Source organism: Musca autumnalis, unplaced genomic scaffold, assembly GCF_047663935.1.
Source record: "Musca autumnalis isolate F117 unplaced genomic scaffold, ASM4766393v1 scaffold_5, whole genome shotgun sequence".
NCBI lineage: Eukaryota > Metazoa > Arthropoda > Insecta > Diptera > Muscidae > Musca > Musca autumnalis.
Genome location: NW_027412088.1, coordinates 109,050,714 through 109,075,572, shown reverse-complemented (window position 1 = coordinate 109,075,572; position 24,859 = coordinate 109,050,714). Strand labels below are relative to the sequence as shown.

The 24,859-nt window shown below is 36.1% G+C and overlaps 2 protein-coding genes across 2 annotated transcripts in view; one reads left to right on the top strand and one right to left on the bottom strand.

The window, feature by feature from the left end:
- Positions 1–24,859, top strand: part of Incenp (Inner centromere protein) — a 253,177-nt gene that overhangs the window by 131,971 nt on the left and 96,347 nt on the right. The gene's annotated exons all lie outside the window — the stretch shown is intronic.
- Positions 12,015–14,891, bottom strand: LOC141387364 (uncharacterized). The gene is made up of 2 exons (XM_073956963.1): positions 14,479–14,891; positions 12,015–14,196 (listed from the first exon to the last, which is right to left on the bottom strand). The coding sequence occupies exons 1-2, from the start codon at positions 14,722–14,724 to the stop codon at positions 12,289–12,291; spliced, it is 2,154 nt and encodes a 717-aa protein (XP_073813064.1). The 5' UTR covers positions 14,725–14,891; the 3' UTR covers positions 12,015–12,288.

Below are 24,859 nucleotides of genomic sequence, written 5' to 3'. Positions count from 1 at the left end.
ATAACAAGTTCGGCCCGGCCGAACTTAACGACGTTCTTACTTGTTTTGTATTTTTCTTTTTATTTATTTATATCTTTATTATTGGAAAATACAAACATAAGGAATTCAGAATTTAACAAACAAAAGAAAAAATTTAAAAAAACATTTTAGGTCGGAAATATAAGCGGACAAAACTAAAGCACCCTCCAATTCGAGGTACAACAAAAACTATTGAAATCAATATTTCGTTGCGTATCCTTTATTCTGGATGACACAAGCACATCTTTTATGCCTAGAGGATATTAAATTATTAATTACTGCAGCCGATATTGCTTCCCAGGTTATTTTTGCGACTTCAAATAAATTTTCTTTGGTTTTGAATTTCTTTCGGTTGATTTTTGAGTTAACGATCTCCCACAAGTCCCAATCGAGAGCTAAGATTGGGGGATTTGGGGGGCGGGCCAATGGAGAACCACTTTCGATACATGTTTGTTTGTCAAACTAAGTGGCATCTCTTCTTCAGCATAAGGCAACATCGCGTCTTTTAATCAGGGTTTCGGAGTCGAGGTATTTTTGAATCGACTCCGACTCCGACTCCAGACGAGTTATTTTCACGACTCCGGCTCCGACTCCGACTCCGAGAGTGAATTCCTATACCACTCAAAATGAATAAAATATGCTCAAATTTTTAACTTTTTCCTATATTTTGGCCTATATAGGCTAATGTGTTAGTTTTTCCTTACATATTCATTAGAAAGGTCATTCGTTCGAACATATCAATATTGTTTCTGCCGAATCTTACATTGAAAAATAGCAAAGTTAGAAAGTTTTCTTTTTTTGCACGAGTATATTCTGGACGGAATACTTCTGCAATAAAAATTGTAAGCAATTCATGAACAAGTTTCAAACTGGATATTAGCCAATATTTTAGTGTGCTTAGCCTTAATTTTTACTTAATTGTTACTCACTTTTTTTTTCTTCATCTGAAAGAGAAAAATGTTACGAAGTTTTGAGGCCGTCTACGAAAACCTGTTTTTTAAAAGCATTTTGCGGTGCCAACTCTAGCGGAAACTAATAAACTAATTGTCATATATTTTTTTGGCCGATTTCGAGAAAAACACAGTTTATATGCTGCATACAAAATATAATAAATTGTTCCCATCCAACGCTCATACTAAGGCAATATTGTTCCGATCGACTTAAAAATTTGACCACATAATCTATGCTTTTTATACCTTCTATTTTTTCTGAAATTTATAAGTAAGGATCACCCCTTAAACTAAAACTCAGAGCTCATATTTTGAACTTTGGTGTGGAGTGGATAATTTTAGTGCAATATTTGAGATATATTGTGTATACCACTCAGCACGTAGGCAGATGGATGTTTTCTGGAACTGAAAAATTAGCAGACGATGAGATTTCGTGCATGAAAATATTCTACAAAAATGTTGCTAGGAAAATTTTATGTAGGGTCGGTTCACTAGGACAAGAAATCGATATTCCCGTGTTTATTTATTTATTTATTTATTTATTTATTTATTTATTTATTTATTTATTTATTTATTTATTTATTTATTTATTTATTTATTTATTTATTTATTTATTTATTTATTTATTTATTTATTTATTTATTTATTTATTTATTTATTTATTTATTTATTTATTTATTTATTTATTTATTTATTTATTTATTTATTTATTTATTTATTTATTTATTTATTTATTTATTTATTTATTTATTTATTTATTTATTTATTTATTTATTTATTTATTTATTTATTTATTTATTTATTTATTTATTTTATTATTTTCTGAAAATTCATTATTTCGTCTGAAATAAATTATAATTTAATATCCTCCATGCCTACAAGATGTGCATGGGTCATTCAGAATAAAGGATACGCAACGAAATATTGTTTTCAATAGTTTTTGTTCTATGTACCTGAATTCTTTTTGATTGTCTTTTCCAATAATAAAGATATAAATAAATAATAAAACACTGTAAAAAGAAAAATACAAAACAAATTTACAACTTTGTTTTCTTAAAAAAATACCATTTTAAAAAATGTACTAAGGGGTTGCTTTAGTTTTGGCCGACACTGTATACACGAGTCTTTTTAATTATAATTTAATATCGTCCATGCCTACAAGATGTGCATGGGTCATTCAGAATAAATGATACGCAACGAAATATTGTTTTCAATAGTTTTTGTTCTTTTCTTTTTATTTATTTATATCTTTATTATTGGAAAAGACAATCAAAAAGAATTCAGGTACATAATTCTTTTTGATTGTCTTTTCCTATAATAAAGATTTAAATAAATAAAAAGAAAAATACAAAACAAATTTACAACTTTGTTTTCTTAAAAAATACCATTTAAAAAAATGTACTAAGGGGTTGCTTTAGTTTCGGGCGACACTGTATACACGAGTCTTTTTAGTTCAGACTCAGTATGTTTAAACGAAATCCGTTTCAGACAATTCGGAGTTTATTTAGCAATGTCCGCCCGTCTGGCTGTAGAGCGCGGTAACTCACGAACGGTTCAGCCAATTCAATCCAAAATTTGGCGTCGTTATATTTTTTCCAACTTTGTTTAAGTGCGATGATGGGCCATATAATTCCACACTTTGGGTACCTTCCCCACAAATTGTACGAGCGATATCTCTTCAACGGAGCAACCGATTTGGTCCAAACTTTTGATCTCCTAATATTTTGTCCAACTTTAGTTTAACTTCGAAAATGATACAATTCGGACTTCTCCTTAGGGCACCTCCCCCACAAAAGTTCAACATATTTGATTAAGTGCAGTTTGAAGTTTTTTCGAAGATCTTTTGGAAATTTATATCCTTGTGCACTTGTCTACAACGATCCAATGTTTTTTTTGTGGGAAAGTCCATGCTGCCTCACATAGTGGTTCAAAATATCTAAGTTATACGGTGACCAACTGAAATGACTGGTGGTTATCTATCGAAAAGAAATGACTCCCAAAATAAGATCCAAATGAACTATGTCAATCCATGCTTTCAGGTACCTCATCCGCAAACCTTTTGAGCTTTAATCCACATATATTTTTTGTCGGCAAATTCATACGTCCAAAAAGGGCCACAAAATCGGCAAACCCTCTAAATACTTTATTATTTGGGAAAAGGATTTTGATTGCGTAGTCGTTATTCGATTGGATATATGTTGTTCATAGATTAAAAATTCAAATTCAGCAGGCTGAGAGTCTATCTTTGTGAGCAAAGCGAGTGATACTTTTTTACTTGTTTCAAGTAACTCCTCCTCCAAAAAATTAAGCTTTTTTGGACCCAAAAATGTCTCAATATTTTAGGCACTCCTTCATACACCTCTCGCTATAAAGTTTTAATAGTCTTTGTTACAACGTTATGATTTTCTTCCAAACTTCTCTCGTCCCTACACAGGGATCAAAAACTCCTTTTGTCGCCTAATAAAAATGATATTTATTTGTATACCCACCTCCTATGGTAGGACAAGGTAACAGCAATACGCAGCTGACTGAACTGGGCTGTATATATTTATTTCTATATATATTTATTTCTATTTTCGATGTATATTAAGGATATACGTATATTTTTGAGAAAAAAATATATCATTCAGAAAAAAACTATTTCCAATAAAGACTTCTTGATATCATGTAACCTTCTTTAAGTCCGAACGACGTGTCGCACTCTAAAACACCGCTTATAGAGTCCCAATAAAACATGTGCTTTTTAATTTCAAAAACAAAAGATTGAAACAGCTTCTCTTTTTGAATGAATTTTCAGCGACCCCAAAAATTATTGCAAGATTGCTATGCATTATGCATTTAGTGGAATAATATGGAAATATTCAAATTGAAAATGTAGCGAAATTTTATTCATGTTTTTGAAAATATTGAATCAAATGTGAAAAAATTTTATTTTTTTATAATTCCAATAATTTATAAACACTTGTTTTGTTTTCATATACCGGTGACATTAACATTACAAACAAAATCAATGTGGTTGTAGTTAAGTTGTATTTGCTGTAGTATTTACTTTACCTTGTATTGTTCTGCCATGCCCTCCACTTAATGTACTCTCCATACGAGGACTGCACGAAAACTTTCTCGCCTAGGCAACACCGTGCGTTGCCAGGCGCCATTGCATTTTTTTTTGACAGTTTTTAGTCTAAACCAGGGGTGCTCACAACTGTATTTAAGAGAAATTTATATTTTCGTTTTTCTTGAGCTTTCATTCGATGTTTCACAACTTTTAAATATAATTGTAATTCTAACAATTTTATAAGATGATTTAATTCAAAAATTACAACAAAAATTGGATGTGTTGTTGGATTAACAACATTTAAGAGAATATTGCATTTGCGGTAGCGTAAAGACGCGAGCACCAATGGTCTGAACGTACTCAGGACAGTTTGACATGCGACCATGTGTTGTGTTGTTTACAGTGACTTGCAAAAACATTTTCGTCCGATCATTTTTCAAAACTTTCGACGTGGATAATCACGGCAAGAGTGAGTGCATCGATAAAATTAAATCTTTGTATGTCGACGAATGGTCATCCTATAGCGCTATGAAAAACTGGTTTAATGAATTCAATCGTAGCCGGCACTCGCCATAGCAACGAAGGTTCGTGATGGTCGGCCAAAATCGGCCGTTGTGCCAGAAAAATTAAGCTGTGTGTGAACGGAAATACCTCTTAGTACTCTTGGCGACATTTCCTGAGTATTCCAGCCTTGAAAAACTTCTCCACAGTAGGTCCAATATCACTGAGCTAAATATGAATCGGGGTGCACTCATTGATATGAGAGAAGTGTCCCTTGTCCCGTATGGGATGTTGTGGAACAATGTTTTGTTTTTTTGTGTGTGAACGTATAATGCAAGATGGCCATGTTATATACCGTGAGATAGAGTCATTCTTGGAAATTTTTTCCACCAACTAACATTTGATAGTGCATGAACACATGCCGCAAAAATGGATTTTTCTCCTTAGATGGAGCAAAATTCGACAACCGCTCAAAAAACGGTTCTTGTGGATTGGTGCAAAGAAAATGTGAATAAAAACGATCGCGGTGCTTCAAACGACGTTTATTAGATCGTCGTAGACAACGAATCTTGGATCTATGCTTAGGACCCCGAAAGAAAACAGGAATCGACCGTTTAGGCGAGCCAAATCCAACGAAAGTTGTTCATGTAAGAAGAACTCTGAAGCAGATGATGGCCTGTTTCTTCGGTAAAACTGACCGTGTGGCGACTATACGGCTTGAGAAATGTAGGACGGTTGTTCCTGAGTGGTAAACTATAATTTGTGTGCCAAAAATCTTCTGAGAGATTCGAAAAAAGAAAAAAAGAAGACCAATCATTCTGCATCATAACAATGCGAGCTCTTACACATCGATTCAAACCAGCGCCTGTTTGACCGGGCAAAATGTAGAATTGATGGGTCATCTGCCGTACAGCCCCCACTGGGGATCCAATGATTTCATTTGAAATAATAATGCGTTATCAACAATTTTCGATGCCAGAAGATTACAGCAAGCGTTAAAACACCATGTTTTGGAGGTGTCTCAATCGGTGTGGAAAAAGTGCTTCAACAATTGGTTTGAGCGCATGAAAAATATATACATCATGACGGAGACTACTTAAGAAAACAATAAAACTATTTTTGATGGTAAATATTCGCGTTTTCATTGTTAGGTCAGATAGTTATCGTGCAGCCCTCATATTAAGTTTGTTTTTTCCGTAACGCATTGAAATAAACATTTGCGACCCTATAAAGTATATATTCTTGATCAGGGTACAATTCTGAGCCGATCAATGCATGTCCGTCAGTCCATCTGAGATAAGCTTTTGGTAAGATGCGTCTTTTGTTTGCAGGCAGCCCAAGTTCGAAGATGGGCTATACGGGCCACGTTTTGGTATAGCCCACATATTTATCGGGTATTTGACGCTTTAGCTACATTTCCAGACTGAATTAGCAATGATTTGGCTTTCAAGGTTCTTAGTAGTCAAATAACTTATCTACCACAAATTATGAACACAGGTCTAGATTTTGGTATAACGGTACCGCCCAATTTCAAGCACGGCCAGACTTAAAGCTTTTTAACTTGTTAAACTTAAAAAAACTGGCGTCATATGTCCACATTTTATTATAACGCCCATATTACGCTACCCCACGATTTTAGCTACTTTGTTAACTTTATTTCGTACAGCGTGTTCTCAGATTGAATGGTAAACGAAACCACCCGATATGAAGATTTTTTACTGAAGTGGTTGGTTTTGGTAGAAAACCAAAACCTACCCAACAGTATAGGTTCATATTATGGTATATACCCATTATCGAGGAACAGGTAGGTAATGTAACAAGGTATTTCGGTATTTTTCGGAAAGTGATATTCTTCAGTTAGCATATTCCACTTCATAAACGAAAGGAAACTACATTTTCCTTTTTTCCTTTTTAAAGGAGGGAATCGTTAAAAATTAGGATTCTGCTCATAGTGCAATGAATTCCACCACTCCCGTTATTTTACTTTCTATTTTGCTACAGCTGGTTAGGGGTGGTGTCTAAACGCTCCTGTAAATGAACTACATAGAATAGCTAAGGGGAAATAGAAACAATTCTTTGTTTAGTTATAAGTACTTAAAATTAGTATATTTAAGTCAGAGTTGTAATCTAAAGCACATCGAAGACATTTTTATGTTAAATAAAGAGCAAAGAAAACTCGCGTATTATGACACAAATGCTCTATTTTCCTTCTTTCAGTATCAGCATTTTTCTTTTTCATATTGTCCGATACATATTAAACGAAATATTTCATCATACATTTTTGTGCTAATTTGTATAAAGCGTTTCGCAAGTCATTGTCTCGTGGTCACACCCCCCATAGCTTATCAAGCACTGACTACAACGCCCTACTCTCACACAACATTTGTATGTCGTATCAGCTGTAGCCAGTCCAATTTGTGTCGTGTTTAACAAAACAAATTATCAGCATGTCTGTCTGGCCCTCAGACTAGTAAGTATACCTCCTCCCGCTCTCTAATGTAACCATTTCATTCATAATAATAGCGCCCGATGATTCACTAGGAAAACAATTGAGAGAAATTCTATTTGGACTATTCCCACTTGCTGAATCATTGGGTGTTTATTTTTAAAATTGAATTAAAACCAAGAGTCAGTCTATTCTAAAATTAGCAAAAAATAAACAAACAACTTGTTGAATGGAAGAATTTGTTTTATATGACTGCAACAGGCTGCTACTCATTGGGACCAAATAACAGCTGTATTATATTAGGTGAGTAAGCCCTCTCAACAACCTAAATTGATTACAGTTGGACACCGATTATACCTGATTGTCAAGTGCTTCTATAGACCCTTTCAGACAGAAAGAGGGCTTCTATAGTCCCTTTCTAAAAGTAAGGGTGCTTTTATAGCCCCTTTCTAAAGAAAGGGTGCTTCTATAGAGCCCTTTCCGAAAGAAAGGGTGCTTCTACAGAGTCCTTTCTGAAAGAAAGCGTGTTTCTATAGAGCCCTTTCTAAAAGAAAGGGTGCTTCTATAAAGACCTTTCTGAAAAAAGGGTGCTTCTATAGAGACCTTTCTAAAAGAACGGATGCTTCTATAGATCCTTTCTGAAAGACCGAGTGCTACTATAGACCCTTTCTAAAAGAAAGGCTGCTTCTATAGGCCCCTTCTGAGAAAAGGTGCTTCTTCTGTATGCTTCTAACGACATTTTTTGAAAGAAAAAGAGCATCTATAGACCCCTTCTGAAAAAAAATGTGCTTCTATAAATCTTTTCCGAAAGAAAGGGTGCCCTTTCAGAAAGAAAGTGTGCTTCTATAGACCCTTTCTGAAAGAAAGAGTGCTTTCCGAAAGAAAGGGTGCTTCTACAGAGTCCTTTCTGAAAGAATGCGTGTTTCTATAGAGCCCTTTCTGAAAGAAAGGGTGCTTCTATAGAGACCTTTCTGAAAAAAGGGTGCTTCTATAGAGACCTTTCTGAAAGAACGGGTGCTTCTATAGGCCCTTTCTGAAAGCATTATACAAGAAAGGGTGCTTCATTAGATCATTTCTAAATTAAAGGGTACTTATAACAACATTTTTGAAAGAAAGGGTGCTTCTATAGACCCTTTCTGAAAAAAGGTGCTTCCATAGACCCTTTATAAAAGAAAGGCTGCTTCTATAGACACTTTCTGAAAGAAAGGGTGCTTCTATAGACCCATCCTGAAAGAAAGGGAGCTTCTATAGACCCCTCCTGAAAGAAAGGGTGTTTCTATTGACCGTTACTGAAAAAACGAGTACTTCTATAGACCCTTTCTGAAAGAAACGGTGCTTCTATAGACCCTTTCTGAAATAAAGAGTGCTTCTATAGACCCTTTCTGAAAGAAAGAGTGCTTTCCGAAAGAAAGGGTGCTTCTACAGAGTCCTTTCTGAAAGAAAGCGTGTTTTTATAGAGCCCTTTCTGAAAGAAAGGGTGCTTCTATAGAGACCTTTCTGAAAAAAGGGTGCTTCTATAGAGACCTTTCTGAAAGAACGGGTGCTTCTATAGGCCCTTTCTGAAAGCATTATACAAGAAAGGGTGCTTCATTAGATCATTTCTAAAATAAAGGGTACTTATAACAACCTTTTTGAAAGAAAGGGTGCTTCTATAGACCCTTTCTGAAAAAAGGTGCTTCCATAGACCCTTTATAAAAGAAAGGCTGCTTCTATAGACACTTTCTGAAAGAAAGGGTGCTTCTGTAGACACTTTCTGAATGAAAGGGTGCTTCTGTAGACGCTTTCTGAAAGAAGGGGTGCTTCTATAGACCCATCCTGAAGGAAAGGGAGCTTCTATAGACCCATCCTGAAAGAAAGGGTGCTTCTATAGACCCTTTCTGAAATAAAGAGTGATTCTATAGACCCTTTCTGAAAGAAAGAGTGCTTCTATAGACCCTTTCTGAAAGAAAGAGTGCTTCTATAGACCCTTCGGAAAGAAAGGGTGCTTCTATAGACCCATTCTGAAAGAAAGGGTGCTTCTATAGACCCTTTCTGAAAAAGGGTGTTTCTATAGACCCTTACTGAAAGAAAGGGTGCTTCTATAGACCCATTCTGAAAGAAAGGGTGTTTCTATTGACCCTTTCTGAGATCAAGAGTGCTTCTATAGACCCTTTCTGTGATAAAGAGTGCTTCTATAGACACTTTCTGAAAGAAAGAAAGAAAGAAAGAAAGAAAGAAAGAAAGAAAGAAAGAAAGAAAGAAAGAAAGACAGACAGAGTGCTTCTATAGACCGTTTTTGAAAGAAAGGGTGCTTCTATAGACCATTACTGAAAGAAAGGGTGCTTCTATAGACCCTTACTGAAAGAAAGGGTGGTTCTAAAGACCCTTACTGAAAGAAAGGGTGCTTCTATAGACCCTTACTGAAAGAAAGGGTGCTTCTATAGACCCTTACTGAAAGAAATTGTGCTTCTAAAGACCCTTACTGAAAGAAAGGGTGCTTCTATAGACCCTTACTGAAAGAAAGGGTGCTTCTGTAGACCCTGTGTAGATTTGAAACATTTCAAAAGCGCGTAATATTAAATTACTTAACACACTAACGAAATACTTCTCTGTGACCTATTTAAATAATTATAGATTCCTTAACATTGACATTCACATTAGACTGTTCGAGACTCTTTGGTACCTTGAATTTTGTTATTGAGTTTGAGGAACATGTTTTATTTTAAAAATCCTCATACATTATTTTAATTCAAGGTTAACAAATTCAATAAATGCTGCAGCCATCATCTTCAAATTTTGCACAACAAGATAATGCAGAAAGTTATTCTTATTAGGGAGGAACACAAAATGTCCAACCATTAGTTTAAATATTCAATATACGAATAAAGAACATTCTGTTCTTAAGAAGACATTTTTTCTTTATGTGAATAGAATTCCATTTTGTTCATACTATTATGGCTTGCATCGGTGCGGATGTCATGGAAACATTGGATTAAAATTGAAGTTAATTTCTTTTCTTTATACATCTATGGTCAACTGAAGAGAAATTGGATAACGATCCACTTCAATATGCAACAACGATAATGTACATACATGTGTATGAATGTATTTTCCTTTATTTATAATCTATCATCCCCATTTAATATTATCAGCATGTATAGATCAATGTTCCACATCACGTGACCCTGAATTCCCATTCATTTCATGGTCTCAACCTTTGCCAAATTTTCTCGTCAATGTTATCCATACATCCATGGCGTCGAGTGGTATGCAAATATGACATATCCATTTGACATATATTCACAGATATGGGCTCTTCTATCCCCGTGACACGGTATTTAGTTATTAATGCTATGCTATAATAAAAAAACATTGCTCGCTACTCACAAGTTGATTGACATTTTGTCAATCACGCATTCAGCATGAAGGACCATGGCTCCGAATATCAAAACATTCAGCTAATTACATATGTATTGAAATGTTCGATAAATGTTAGCGTCTGCCAGACACTGGCACTGGCGGCAATGAAATCGAAAGCAATATCAATGAAATGTATGATGCAAATTTCATTAAATATTTCTATAATAAATTTATTTTATATTGAAAATATGACTTTTAAAATGAGGAAGAAACATAAATTGAATTAAAAAATCTTTGTATATACCGAAATAAAGACGACGAACTTAAGAAAATTTTTTATAGATTTTAATTTTTTCAATTTTTTTTTTAAGGTCTCAAAGGGGTCTTTGAGAAAATGAACTCACAAGAAATCCTATCGTAGGCTAATAACATTATAGGGTGTGTATATTTATCTGCATCGACCACTGCAGAAAAATAACAAGTAAGAAATGAGGGCCGGGCTGGGTCGAACTTTTTATACCCTCCACCACGAACTATATTGAATTGAATAAGAACAATTAGTTTCCTTTCGTTTATGAAAGTACTAAGCTCTTCCTCTTATTACTGGAGTAGTATATCCCAACTGATAATAATCCCTTCAAAAGTGCTCATATGGGGCGTCATCGTAGTTCTTTCCAAAACATGGACCAATATTTACAATTTTTCGAATTCACTGGCAATACACAATACTAAATTACAGCAATCTCTGATTAAAGATTAGACAAAAACCCCTCGAAATACATATAGACAGTTTGTTTGCGAGTAAGTTTTCTATTTCCGGGAACACAAAAATCCAGTTAGTGACACATTCGGTAGAAAAATGTGACTAAAATCTTCAAAAAACCCTTAATGGTGGCTTTGTTATATGGGAGCTATACGAAAACATGGATCTACATTTTTTGCAAGGGATCTTTGTACGTGTATGTCTTGTACCTTTAGCGAAGACTAAATACCAAATTTCAGTTATTTCGGTTAAATAATGTGGCTAAAACTTTCAAAACACCGAAAATCAGAAGATACTGTTCTATGAGTGCTATATGAAAACGTGGGACTATACCGACAAATTTCGGGCCGAAAGTTGTATGCCCCCAACGAAGATGAAATACCAAATTTAAACCATTTCGGTGGATATTGGAGCCAAAATCTTCAAAATACCGAAAATTTGGAGCAATTTCCCTACAAAAACTAAATACCAAATTTCAGCCGTTTCGGTGGGATATTGTATTGCCCACTGTGGCAGAACCTTATTCCAAACCAAAAATAATATTTTTTCTGTTTTTGTTTTAAGTGTAATTACATTAAAGAACACCCAATTGTACTACCAAAAGTGGTCAAACAATCGAAATTAGTGGACTTTCATCGATTCAGAGGACTTTCATTTCTAAATTAATAAAGTTGTGGTGAGACTGTTGGTCCAGTTCTTTACGTTTTTGATAGGACGTCTTTGAAGTAATCGACGTCCATTTGTGAAAATACTCCCTAAAAGAAATGTTGATCTATAAAAAGCTTACTCATATGATAGTGCAACAGGGTACCACATATTTTGTTTTATTATAAAAACGCCATTATTGGTGACTTTATGTGAAAGTCAATATTTGTCACATTAACCTGCCGCTTATCTCATTACTCACCAAATAAAATTTCCAAAAAATAAAACATTGTGTGGTTGTTTTGTAGTTTTTGAAACTAATATGCATTTACATATCATACGAGTATTCATTACATATTTCATTCTTTTGCTCATCTCTCGACTATCTATCTGTCTCATATTTTGACTTAAAATTAAAAACCAACATTTCAAAGATTCACAAACATTTAACAAATTTCAGATTCGTTTTTTAGATAAAAATTATAAAAATATATATTTATATATTAAAAATCAGTAAACTTATGCTTTATATAGGTGAGTGTAAGTGGGGAAGACGGGTACAATTTTTTCATCAGTGGTTGCAGTCCTTCAGTAATGGATCATGAATTCTGGCCAAGCGCAATTGTTCCAAGGCTTGTTCATGAGCACGGAAATGTTCCTGTCGTGCCTTTTCTAGATGGATGAGTACCGCAGCTGTATCGGCTGGCTGAAAGCCAGCATGATCGACAGGCTGCATCTTGATGGAATCATCTTTGACGTGTTGGTGCTTAGACCCAGGTGATTGCTGAGATGATTGAATGTAACGACCAACTGGTTCAGCTGACTGGACAACAACCGCTTCTACTGGTGATTGAACTGGAACTGGTTGCTGGACTTCAACGCCTTGCTTGACACTGGGGTCCACAATAAGGTTCTTTAGAAAAGGATTTTCACCATAGTGTGGTGCAACTGTCTCAACAACTACCTGTGGCTGAACTGGGTGAGGCACCGGGCTGTCCACTACAATACTTTTAAGATATGGATTTTCAATATGTGTATCTGGGTTTTCTGCCATCAAAACAATGGCGGAATCTGGTGTGGACATTTCTTTGTATTCCTCAGCAATAAGATCCTGTTTTAATTTTTCCTCTTCAGCTCTCAGTTGACGTTGTTGTTCCAACAAATCCATTGCCAAGCGTTGTTCTTCTTCCTGTTTCAGTCGCAAAAGTTCAGCTTGCATTTGTCTCTGCTCTTCAGCCAAACGTTCGGCTTCACGCATACGCTCTAATTCCAATTGTTTTTGTTCTTCTTGCAGGCGTTCTGCTTCGCGCATGCGTTCCAATTCAAGGATTTTATCTTCCTCCTTTGGTAGAGTTTGTGCGGGAGTTTCAAGGCCAAGATCGCTTCTAGATTGTTGCTCTTTCTCAACATGGGCTTTGACTTCATTAAAAATACGCAAATGTTGTTCACGAGCATGGCTGACTTCGGGAGTTTCTTCGGGATGAACTATTTGGGGATGTACCGAATCTACTTGATGCTGTTCTACAGATTGTGCTTTTAGCTTCGCTTCGTTTACCAAACGCAAATGTTCTTCACGGGCTTTGATCACTTCAGGAGTGTCCACAATCTGAGGGTGAATGTTGACTTCATGGGAAACGTGTTCAACGGTGCGACCACTCTGCTCTACAGAATGCACCTTGGACTCAGCTTCATGTACCAAACGCAAATGTTCTTCACGTGCCTTAACAACTTCGGGTGTATCAGGAAGAAGAGTAGAAGGATGTACGACATCGTGGACGCTATGAACAACTGATTTCACGTGTGGCACCTCGACGTTTTGTGCTTGTGCTTGTTCTACACTCGCAATATTTGCCTTAATTTCTTCCACTAAACGTAAGTGTTGCTCACGAGCTTTGGCAACTTCCGGTGTATCGACAACAACATGTTGTTCATGAGAAACAGGTTGTGGTACCTCCACGTGTGTAGATTTGGGCTGTGGCACTTCATGGTGTTCGGAAACTTTGACAACGTGTTCGGAATGGCCTACAACTTCATGCACTTCATGACCTGAACGCTGGACATGGTCAACATGTTCAACATGGTTCTTGTCCCCTACAGTGTGTGCCTTTGCTTCATTTTCCACGATTCTGTCGTGTTGGCTGGCTTTCTCCGCCCTTAGCTTGGCTTCATTCCATAAACGCAAATGTTCCTGGGTGGCTCTTTCCACTTCGGTTAAGCCATCATCATGACTGGGCACATTCTTAACGGATTGTTCAACAACATGAGATTCATGTACCTTGGGCGCCGCTTCCGAGATCAGTCGACCATGCTGTTCTTGCAGTTGTTGCCAATGTTTAATCTGTTCATTGTAAATACGTAAATGCTCCTCTCGAGCATGTTTTTGCTCGGGAGTCTCTGCCACAGGCACTGGCACAGCTAATGGTGCCTGGTGAACGGCATAAGTCTTTATCTCTCCAACGGGCTTGTGGACAACTTCGGCCTGTAAATTTTTGATATGAGCATCAGAAAAAAGTTTCAAATGTTCGTCATAGACTTGCTTCACGTCAGGCAATGAAGCAATTAAACTAAAGTCCGAGGTCAGAGCAATTTTTTCTAAAGGCTGAAACTTATCCAACAAATCTGTTGGCAGTTCTGAACCTTCAGCTTGCAAAGCATCAATTTCACGTTTCAGTGCCTGGTACTGTTGCAGAGAATAAACGTGAAAGTGAGCTTCGCGAAGTTTTTCAAACTCACGAGACATGTCTGGAACGGAATTACTTACGCCTGGAACACCGCTCACATAGCTGACTTTTCGGACACCGTATAGGGGTTCTGGATAACTGTAGGGCACTAAGCGTTCAACGCCATGGCTGTCCACGTAACGTACATAGCCCTGTACAACAGTACTTTGAACTGGGAATTCACCACGAGCTGGAACATAGCCCACCAAGCCAGCCTTGTAGGGATAGCCAATGGCCAATGAATGGACGCTGCCAACCGCCAATAAGCTTAAGAGAAACAATCTCATGATGCTGAATGTTTTTTAAAGACCGACTATTTAATTGAAATATCAAAAATCCACGAAGAACTTCTAAACAACTGCGTCGTTCATCCAAATCACGAATTCCTTGGTTGACTGATGCCTCGTAAGAAGTTCAAAGAAAACTGTGATGAACTCAGCCACTGCTCACACTATTTATAGTAACATCCTTGCAGGAAATCCTTGTAAGTGGCTGTCATAACAGCCGCACACACATACTAAAGCCCAACCAGAACCATTCTCATTACAACCAGATTCTAAATGATCGACCTTGATCTCCGGCTGCCGTTATCAATATCGAAAAGGCACGAAATATACGCAGGTGTGTGTTCCCCCAAAACTCACAACAGAGCAAAAAACTGGTCTTTCAGGACAACATGACATCCATTAGTGGTCGTATCGGTTTGCCATTTAACTGTTTCTTTTTGTTTCATCCTTAGTGTCTTCTTATGTAAGCATGTCGTCCATAAAGGTAGGAGGAACATAACAGTTGTTCCACATGACAGGTCATAATAGTTTGCATGCTATCCGGTCAATGTACTCAGGAGCATTTAACCAATGCCATTACAAATTACCAGGAGAATAAATGGCATGGCGAGAAGTTGATTTAAAAATAGCCAGCAGAGTTTTGTACATGGCGTTGAAAGTAACGGGCTTAAAATTTATGTTTGAAGGAAAAAAATCGAAAAAGAATTGGATATTTAGTTTTCATTTATAAAGTCTACTGGTAATGCATGTCATAATACAATACATACATGGGTGGTGGCGTAGGCGATAACAGATACCAAGCAACGGCTCTGTCCGGCTTTAACACGGCAAATTCCAGGACTTATCTTGGTCCATCTTTCATCTCAAATGGACACTGACCTTCCCGCGGTGTCACCTATAGCTGCCATGACATAAATCATGAGTTTGATTGCGGAGGTTAAAACATCTGATCTCCAGCTTCACTCAGTCAATACGGATAAAAGCACAATTCTTCAATATCAGCTTTATTTGTGCTCATACTCCCACTGAAGACGAGAACGAGCAGACCAAAGATATATTTTACGAGCGCTTAGAATAAACATATGACCGTTGTTCTGCCCATGACATTAAAATTATTCTAGCCGATTTTAATATAAAATTTTTAAAGGATCTTTGACCAAACATTCGGGATATTCAGTATTCACAGTGAAACATCTGACAATCGTATGAAGCTGAACACATTGTAGTTAGCAGTACCAGATTTAAGCATCTCTATATTCATAAGAGCACGTGAATGTCCGCAGACCAGAATACAAGAAATCAAATTGATCACGTTGTGATAGATGGAAGACATTAATCGAGCATGTTGGATGTACGCTCGTTCAGAGGAGCAAACATAGGCTCGGAGCACTACTTGTTAAAGGTAAGGTAGGCGCTTAAATGTAGGAAATAAAGCACGAACAGACACAGCACGGAAGTTGGACATCGGTCAGCTGAAATCACAAAAGATAGCCACACAATTCCACGGCGCACAGTGGTTCCGAATCGTTTTTTCCTGGTCAAAACCCTGTAAGTTTTGAACCGATAGATATATTGCAGAGGAATTCAAGGTCAAAGTTGATTTTTTTCATATTTTTCATCAAAATATAAGTGGTTTGAGTTGTTCATATGTTCTAACTAATTAAAAAATTTCAAACACCAATAAACAAACCATAAAAATATAAAAAATTAATAAAAATGATTTTTTTAATTTTTTCAAAAAATTTAATTTTTTTCAGAATTAACAAAATGCTCCTAAGGTTATTAAAAAACTATGGAAAAAATACATTTTTACAAAATGTAATTTCAAAAAATGTAAAAAAGTGTTAAACGAACCGAACGGGCTGGTACAAAGGTATACATGGGCTATAAGAGGACACTGTCGGGCATCATTCTGTGAAATCGGAACTTTGTTCCAAGTTGTTCCCTAAAAGTTCAAGTCCATTAAAGTTGGAATTTCACTAAAATTTAGTACCTGAGGAAAATTAAAATAGCTCACTTCTTGTAAACGCTACGGTTCTCAAAGACAACAATCCTATCTGTTATAGTTTTCGAGAAATAGATATTTCTTTCTCCAGAAATTTGCAAAAATTACGTATTTTCAAAAATTGCGAAAAAAAATTGTCGACCAGGGGCCGTCACCTCAACAATTATGTGTTTGTGTTCGTATATTTTTTCAACATGGAAGCGGCAATTTTTCTGGAATGCCTGCTCCGGGCTCTTTCCTTTCTCCAACTTCGTCATCGTTAGACCAGATGACCCCGCAGTCTCCCCAACAACAACAAACACACCATCTAACACCACATGTTGTTGTTCAGCACCCCGAAAATGCACAATTTCTGCGATTTAATTGCAACGGTATCCGCAATGAGGTTAGCGAAATTATGGATAATATGAGTCGAAAAACATCATGGTCGCCGCGATCTAGGAACAAAGCTCACTACCACCTGTAGTGATAGTTACAATGTTCTGCGGAAGGATCGCACATGAAGCGGAAGAGAAGGACTCGCCTTCCTAATACACCAGCCTGTCCCGTACAGACCTATCTCGCTTGAGCTTGACTCTAGTGGCCCATACATGGAATGTATGGGGGTAGCAGTGCAGTGTGGTACTGCCGAGGTAGAGCTGGTTAATGTGTACATACTGCTGATGAATAGCTGGGCCCTGCGTTATATGCCCGATATTAGTTCGTTTTTAGAAGGCAATAATTGTCTGATACTAGGGACTTCAGTGCCTGTCATGAGCTCTGGCATTCCGTCCTAGGTAATGGCCAGAGGGATAGAGCGCAGGCCGAGCAAATTAATAGCTCCACGTTTTTCATGGTGAATGAAAACGCTCTCACGAGGATAAAAGCAAGCTAGATATCACACCAGGCAATCCGTCATTTCCCTTGGCTCAGACCATCTTCCTATCATCGTCTCGGTAAAAAACATTTGAACACCGTACTTTTCGGCACCATGGGAATGCTTGCCTCAAAGCGCTGCTCGGCAGCACATGACTTGGGGTGCTGACAAAGAACCTTGTTGGCCTCTAACAAAGCAATAAGCCGGTCTGTGGTAAGCTGTCTCCTCATTCTTTATGGCACTGATGGGCAGAAATGCTCGGCCTCATACACAAAAGTGTAAAAAATACATGAGTCTCTCGCAATTTGCCCACCATTGCTTTATGGACACAACCAGTACAAGCAGCAGAAATTTTGAGTCCGCAAAATCCATACTTGCATATCAGATACCACCACCAAGGAACGCATGGAATGACCAGGAGTGTCGTGCTGCTACCGAAGAGAAACGCGTAGCGCACGAGAGAGGTATCGGGAGAAAAGGAGAGAGAAGGAACTCTTTTTCACAGAAAAAAAGAGAAAAATGGAAAATACAAGAGCCAAAATGAAGTCCGAAACTTCTACCAAAGAGTGAAACATCATACTGATGGTTTTGTTACAGCCACATCCTCTTGTAAAGACCACCAAGGTAATTTGGTAACAGATATAGACAACTGTACCAAATTTAGAAATTTAGTACCATTTAGTATTTTTCGTATGCATGAGTACACATTTCCATAACCCCTTCCTTATATCAATTCTACTCACACTGTGCAACATTTTTAAGGCAATCTTGTGCAAAACAATTCGAACTGAGGATTTTTTGAAAGTACAGATCCAAACGACATGAAGCCCTAGTTGGGTTTTGTTGTGTCAGATCCAGCTCGGATTTTATGGCCCCATGGTAAAGATGGTTAAATATTGAGTTTTTAAAAAAATTCGGGGCTATATCTCTGAAACCAATGCGAATCATATTCTGACCTCTGAAGCAAATTAATAGATAAGGACAAGAATAAAATTTTTGGAGAAGTAATGAACTCGAAAAACTACATTTATTGCCTCAAATATCAAAATATATGCAAAAATGCCATAATTTTTATACATTCCGCACCGTATCTTCGAAACCGTTTTTTTTTTTCTGACTATTTTCTTTTGGAAAAATATTCCCTGGAATGTAATACACAAATTTTCAGAACGTGTCATTGTTGTAAAATGCCTCTATCCCTTTGGCTTTAGTCCATTTTTCAATGACGATTTAATAAAAATGTCAATATTGGAGTGAAATCCGAAATGCGAGAATAAACTGTTGATGTGAACTGTGTTTGAAAGACGTGTTGTAAAAGATGCGATGTAAAATACCGCTGAAACAATGTGAAGTAAACATTTCAGAGTTTCAGAATGTTCTGAAGAATTGTTGGGAACTTTATTTGGAAGATTTTTGCAAAAGGTTACTTGGTTCAACTTCCAATAGTTTAGCCGATACTGACCAGAATTTCAGCAATTATGTAAAATTTTCTATATTTTATCGATTTTGATGCCCTATATGGAGTTTTTCTTATACGGTGTGTTCAAAAGATAAGTTCTACTAGTTTAGGGCTACAATATTGCTAAAGGCAGCAAGGTAAATGATAAATGCAAAAACGTGTAGTTTTAGCCCGGTTTAGATGAGGTCATAAAATCCGAACTGGATCTGACAGGACAAAACCCTACTAGGGTTTTTGTAGTCTAAATATGTACTTTCAAAAAATGCATACTAGAAGTTGTTTGCATTTTCAGTGTTGCATAGTGTCATCAACCGTGGTTCTCATTCTCAATTTCCAGTTTTTAGCTCTATCCGTTCACATAATAACAAATAGTACCAAATTTAGTACTTTTCGTACATTTATAGTTATAATTTAGAAAACGCTTCGGTACATCTTTCTTACTCTACACCTTTTTCAGATGTAATTCAAATTATTTTAATTGTAATTAGAGAATTTTATTTGTAATTCGTAACATTTCATTTGTAATTCGAGAATTCCATTTGTAATTCGAATTATTCCATTTGTAATTCGAATTATTCCATTTGTTATTCGAAATATTCCATTTGTAATTCGAATTATTCCATTTGAAATTTGAATTATTCCATTTGTAATTCGAATGATTTTATGTGTAGTTTCAAATAAAATGATTCGAATTACAAATGGAATAATTCGAATTTCAAATGGAATAATTCGAATTACAAATAAAATAATTCGAATTACAAATGGAATAATTCGAATTACAAATGAAATGTTACGAATTACAAATGAAATGTTACGAATTTCAAATAGAATTCTCTAATAACAAATGAAATGTTACGAATTACAACTAAAATGTTTCGAATTATATCTGAAAAAGGTGTATATCAGTGACCCTCATTCCAAATTTCTGAATTCTAGCTTTTTCTGTTTGCCTAATACAAAGGGTACCATATTTAGTACTTTTCGTTCCCTTCTAGTACGAATTTTTAAAAACCCAGAATTATTTCACGCCTAGACACCAACAAAAACCCAAAAATGTTAGCTTCAGCGGTTCCCTCTGGGCGATGGATGATCTGTCAGTCACAAACTCACTCCCTTATCACTAAGCTGTTCTATATATTAAAGATTACCCAAAAATATTAATACTTAAATGCACATTTTAATATAGTGGTGAGCGAACTCACGAGATGATGATGATTGATGTTTCTTTACTGCATGTAATTACACATGCAAGTAACTTGTTGTGTATACATATTATAGACGAAACTTCAATTTTTTCGAACTGACACTTGCATGAGTAAACGTTCGGAAAAAATGGAAGTTACTCTCAAAGCACTTACATTGATTACTGACCAGGAAATTTTCTCGGCAGTGAGGTTGATAGTTGGAGTGGGAGTGAAAATGTGTAAGTTAGAGTAGTTTTAAAAAATCGATGTCGGATTTTTTATTACGAGTTGCTGGATTTTTAAATATTTCATATCGGATAGAATGATGTCTGATGTATTAAAACAGTCATGAGCATTAGGCAACTTTAAAGTTGGTGTCAATTTCTCTTTGTTTTTTAAAACATCAACAAATCAACGTTAATGCAATTTTTTGTTAATTAAATTTATTAATTTGGAGTATTAATGATTTTAGACGACATTTATGTTTAAAATGTGTTGAAATAACCCTCCGTTTACACATGCAAGTGACAGTTCGAAAATTACCAATACACATACTGTTTAAGTTAGAATTGATTCTACAACTTTAAATTGGACCTATGAATTGCATAGGTGTATTCGTTGAAATCTCCTCATGCCCATTTATTACACTCCTGTAATAGTATGAGAGATTTCAACGAATATTAATTTGACAACCGCCACTTTTAAACATCCATGCAGATGACAACACAAATAAACAAAAAAGGATCGATCGACAGCTTGACTTGCAAGCAACTCCCGCGCTTTATCGTAAGCATAAATACATATCGTTGTATACTTATTCGCAAAGGCAATATTGTTTACCATTGAATAAACACCGGCAATTGAGCCAAACCTTCTACTAAAGCTTTTGTGTTTTATTTATTTCTATTTATTTTCATTGTTACTGACGGCCACTCGTACGCATTGGGCGTACTGGCTCCATTGGGGAGCCTCGGCAACACTTGTTCCCCCCAAGTCCCTATAGTGCGGACTAAACATTTGGTCGCTTCGGGCCGAATAAACATTTGGTCCTTCGAGCCGGATATTTCAGTTGGCATAATTTTGGAAACCATTACAGTCCACAATCATATTGCTGCTTACTATTATCGGTACGTATAGTGCATAGTGAGCATCAAAATAAATAAAAAACAAGTGTTCGTTTGTTTGTGCGGTCGTTTTACATCGTCATAGATTCCCTTTTTTTGTTAATCGATCAAAGTCCAAATCGTGGACAGACATACGGGAATAACAAAATCAAAACAAAAATAATAAATATTTGCTTCTAAATATTTCGCTTTATTTTTTGTTTATTTTCCTCTAAATTGCCGCCTCCCCTATACGTACCAATAAAATAGTGAGATCCAAGGGGGTAGTGGACTGTATTTCAGTAGGATGATTGCTTCCAATTCCAATCTGGATGGATGCTTCAAGAGAGCGGTTTTCAAGTGCATATTCGTTGAAATCTCTCATACTATTACAGGGGTGTAATAAATGGGCATGAGGAGATTTCAACGAATACACACAACGAATACTTTCTTCTAAATATTTCGTATTATTTTTCGTTCAGTTTCTTCTAAATTGTCGTTTACCCGCGTCTTATTGTTGTTGCAAAAAGGTGTAGAAAATATTCCCTATAAAATTCCTAATTTGCATTTACTTCATTTTCGATATCTTAAGCAGTGTAAATATACAAACATATATTCATAAATACACTGCCTACATATTTACACTGCACGGCCTATTCGTATAGCTACGTATAGCTACATACGCTACATACTCCAGCATTGTCGCTTTGTCGTACCGTCTAGTCGGTCAGTAAGTGGCTTGCATGCAAATATATACACACACGCATGTACGCATAAATATTGCATTTTTGGGCATTCCTCTTTCTGTCGTGTCCGTTTTTATTGCACAGTCTCCTGCCGGTGTATTATTACACAGTACCCGGTCAGTAAATTAGTACTGTGACACATATTATTATATTTTATGGTAAATATAATAAATCGGTGTCAGGGAACATTTTAATAATATTTTTGGACAATTTGGAATTGCGTGCACCCTACATCCGGTCAATTGGACCTTTTCTTGTGTGGGGCGTTATTTAAAAATATTTATTGCGATTTGTATATATTTTGGAATTTCAATATAGTTTGAAATTTTCGTGAAATTTTTGGGCACAAATAGTTTGAAATTGTTGCATTTTTTTGGACCCAAAAACACTACATTCGGTGGTTATTTGTAAATATTTAATATTGCATGCATCCTACAATCTGTCAATAGGACATTTTCTTGTGTAGGGCGTTTTTAGCCATACTTTTTGAGAAATTTTGTTGGAATTTTGATATAGTTTGAATTTCCAGTTGCATTTTTAGAAACAAATACGCTACAATCGGTAGTTATTTGTATAATTTTGGTGGATGCATAACTGTACTATATATTTTTTGTGCAATTTATACCGGCTTTTTTGTTAATTATTCCATTCATATTTTTGTAAATTAGATGGTAATTTACAAAATTTGATATTTAACTATTGGTTTTAATTTCTTATTGCAAATTTGTTGCTCATAGACAATTGCTAATTATAATTAATAATTTTTGGTTGCTTTTCGTGTGCAAAATTTGGTGCAATTTGTGGGATTTTGAATATTGTTTCAGATTTCCGATATTAAATCAGCACGCTACAATTGGTAGTTTGAGAATTTATCCTTTTGTGGAAAGTAAATTAATTTATTGGCATTATTCTTTGTGGCTACAAATTTGCTAGCTTTATTTTATCCTGTGGTTACCATATTGTTGGTTTGATTTCTCTTTGTTTTTCGTTAATATGGCTTTCACCCCTAAAGAAAAGATCCTCAGAGCTTCCAATTCTATAGTGAGATTCACTGCACATTTCGGTGCGATGAAGGAAGACGAACTTGACATTTATGCTCTCGAAGTTAGGAGTGAGAAAATTGAGAAATTGTGGAAAAACTTTCAGGAAACTTTTAATAAATGCCTCTCTTCTATAGAAAATCCCGAAAAACTAAATATCATTCAAGAAAAGTATAAGGAGACGCATCAAAAATGTATAAATTGTTCGTCAACAATAAATAGATTGTTGTTAAATTTTTAGTAGTTTTGCTAAAATGTCCCCGTACACATTGGAAAATAGTTCGGTAGATTCCTTAACGGAGCATCCCGGTGATATTTCTTCGAAAATCCTGTCGTGTGATGCAAATGTTAAAGACCTGAGTTTGTCGTCCCACACTTCTCGTGATGTGGGTACCCAGGTATCTAATTCTACAATATCGAATATTGAGAAACCTAGAGCAGGCCCAAACTTCATGGTTGATCTTCCAAATTTTAATAGCAATCATAATCTTGCGTTACCTCCTTTGGATGTTGAGGTTTTCAATGGAAATATTCTAAATTGGCCCACTTTCAGAGATTTGTTTAGTGCGGTTTATATAAATAACTCCCAGTTGACAGATATTGAACGCTTGTGTCATCTGGTTAGTAAAACTAGTGGTGAGGCCCGAGAATTCGTCTCGAAGTTTCCTCTGACTCATAGGAGTTTCGATCTTGCGTGGAATGAATTGAATTCCACCTACGATAATCCACGATTGCTGGTACACAGCCAATTAAAATCATTATTTTCGCTTCCTGTTTTGGATCAGGAAACCAGTCCGGGACTAAAGTTCATACAGCGTGGAATAAATAGTTGCCTTTCGGCAATGGCAAGTTATGATATACCTACGGATAATTGGGATCCGATTGTGGTTTTCATTTGTTTACAAAAATTGCCTAAGATCACACACGCTTTATGAGAGCAAAGTGTGACAAATAAGTCTCGTCTTTCAACTTGGAAAGAATTAAATGCATTCTTGACAGAGAGAATTCGAACTCTTCTGTGTTTGCATGAGATGAGAAGTGTTGGCACTTTGTATAATTCGACTTGTAAAGTGTCTCCTAAATCTTGCACTTCTTCTCCTCACTCTTCTCCCAGTCCCAAACACTTTCCGACACCTCTTCGTTCGTCTCCTAATACTTGTTGCGTTCTTTGCACAGAGCAACAACACAAATTAAATGTTTGCCAGCTGTTCGTAAATTGTACGCCGTTGGAAAGATTTAAATTGGCCAAAAAGCATCGTTTGTGTGTGAATTGCCTACGGAAGGGACACGAAGTCAAAAATTGTGCTAGTCGTTGTTGTCGAAAGTGCAATCAGAGACATCATACTCTATTGCACAGAGATCGCTCTATTGTGAGCAGTTGAAAGAAAAAATGTAAAAGGTTATGCTCACGCCTGCACTATACATACTAATGCTGAATACTTACATATGTATATACACATACTTTTCTATCGTATTTGTTAAAACATCTGGATGTTTCAAGGGAGGCGGCAAATGTTTAAGTTAGAATTGATTCTACAACTTTAAATTGGACCTATGAATTGCATAGGTGTATTCGTTGAAATCTCCTCATGCCCATTTATTACACTCCTGTAATAGTATGAGAGATTTCAACGAATATTAATTTGACAACCGCCACTTTTAAACATCCATGCAGATGACAACACAAATAAACAAAAAAGGATCGATCGACAGCTTGACTTGCAAGCAACTCCCGCGCTTTA

Coding starts and splice junctions, on each gene's coding strand:
- LOC141387364 (XM_073956963.1), bottom strand. CDS start 14,724: ATGAGATTGTTTCTCTTAAGCTTATTGGCGGTTGGCAGCGTCCATTCA. Junction 14,197..14,478: donor ATGTGAGCGGTGTTCCAGGC/GTAAGTAATTCC, acceptor AAAAATTTACAG/GCCGAAGTTGTCCACAAGCC.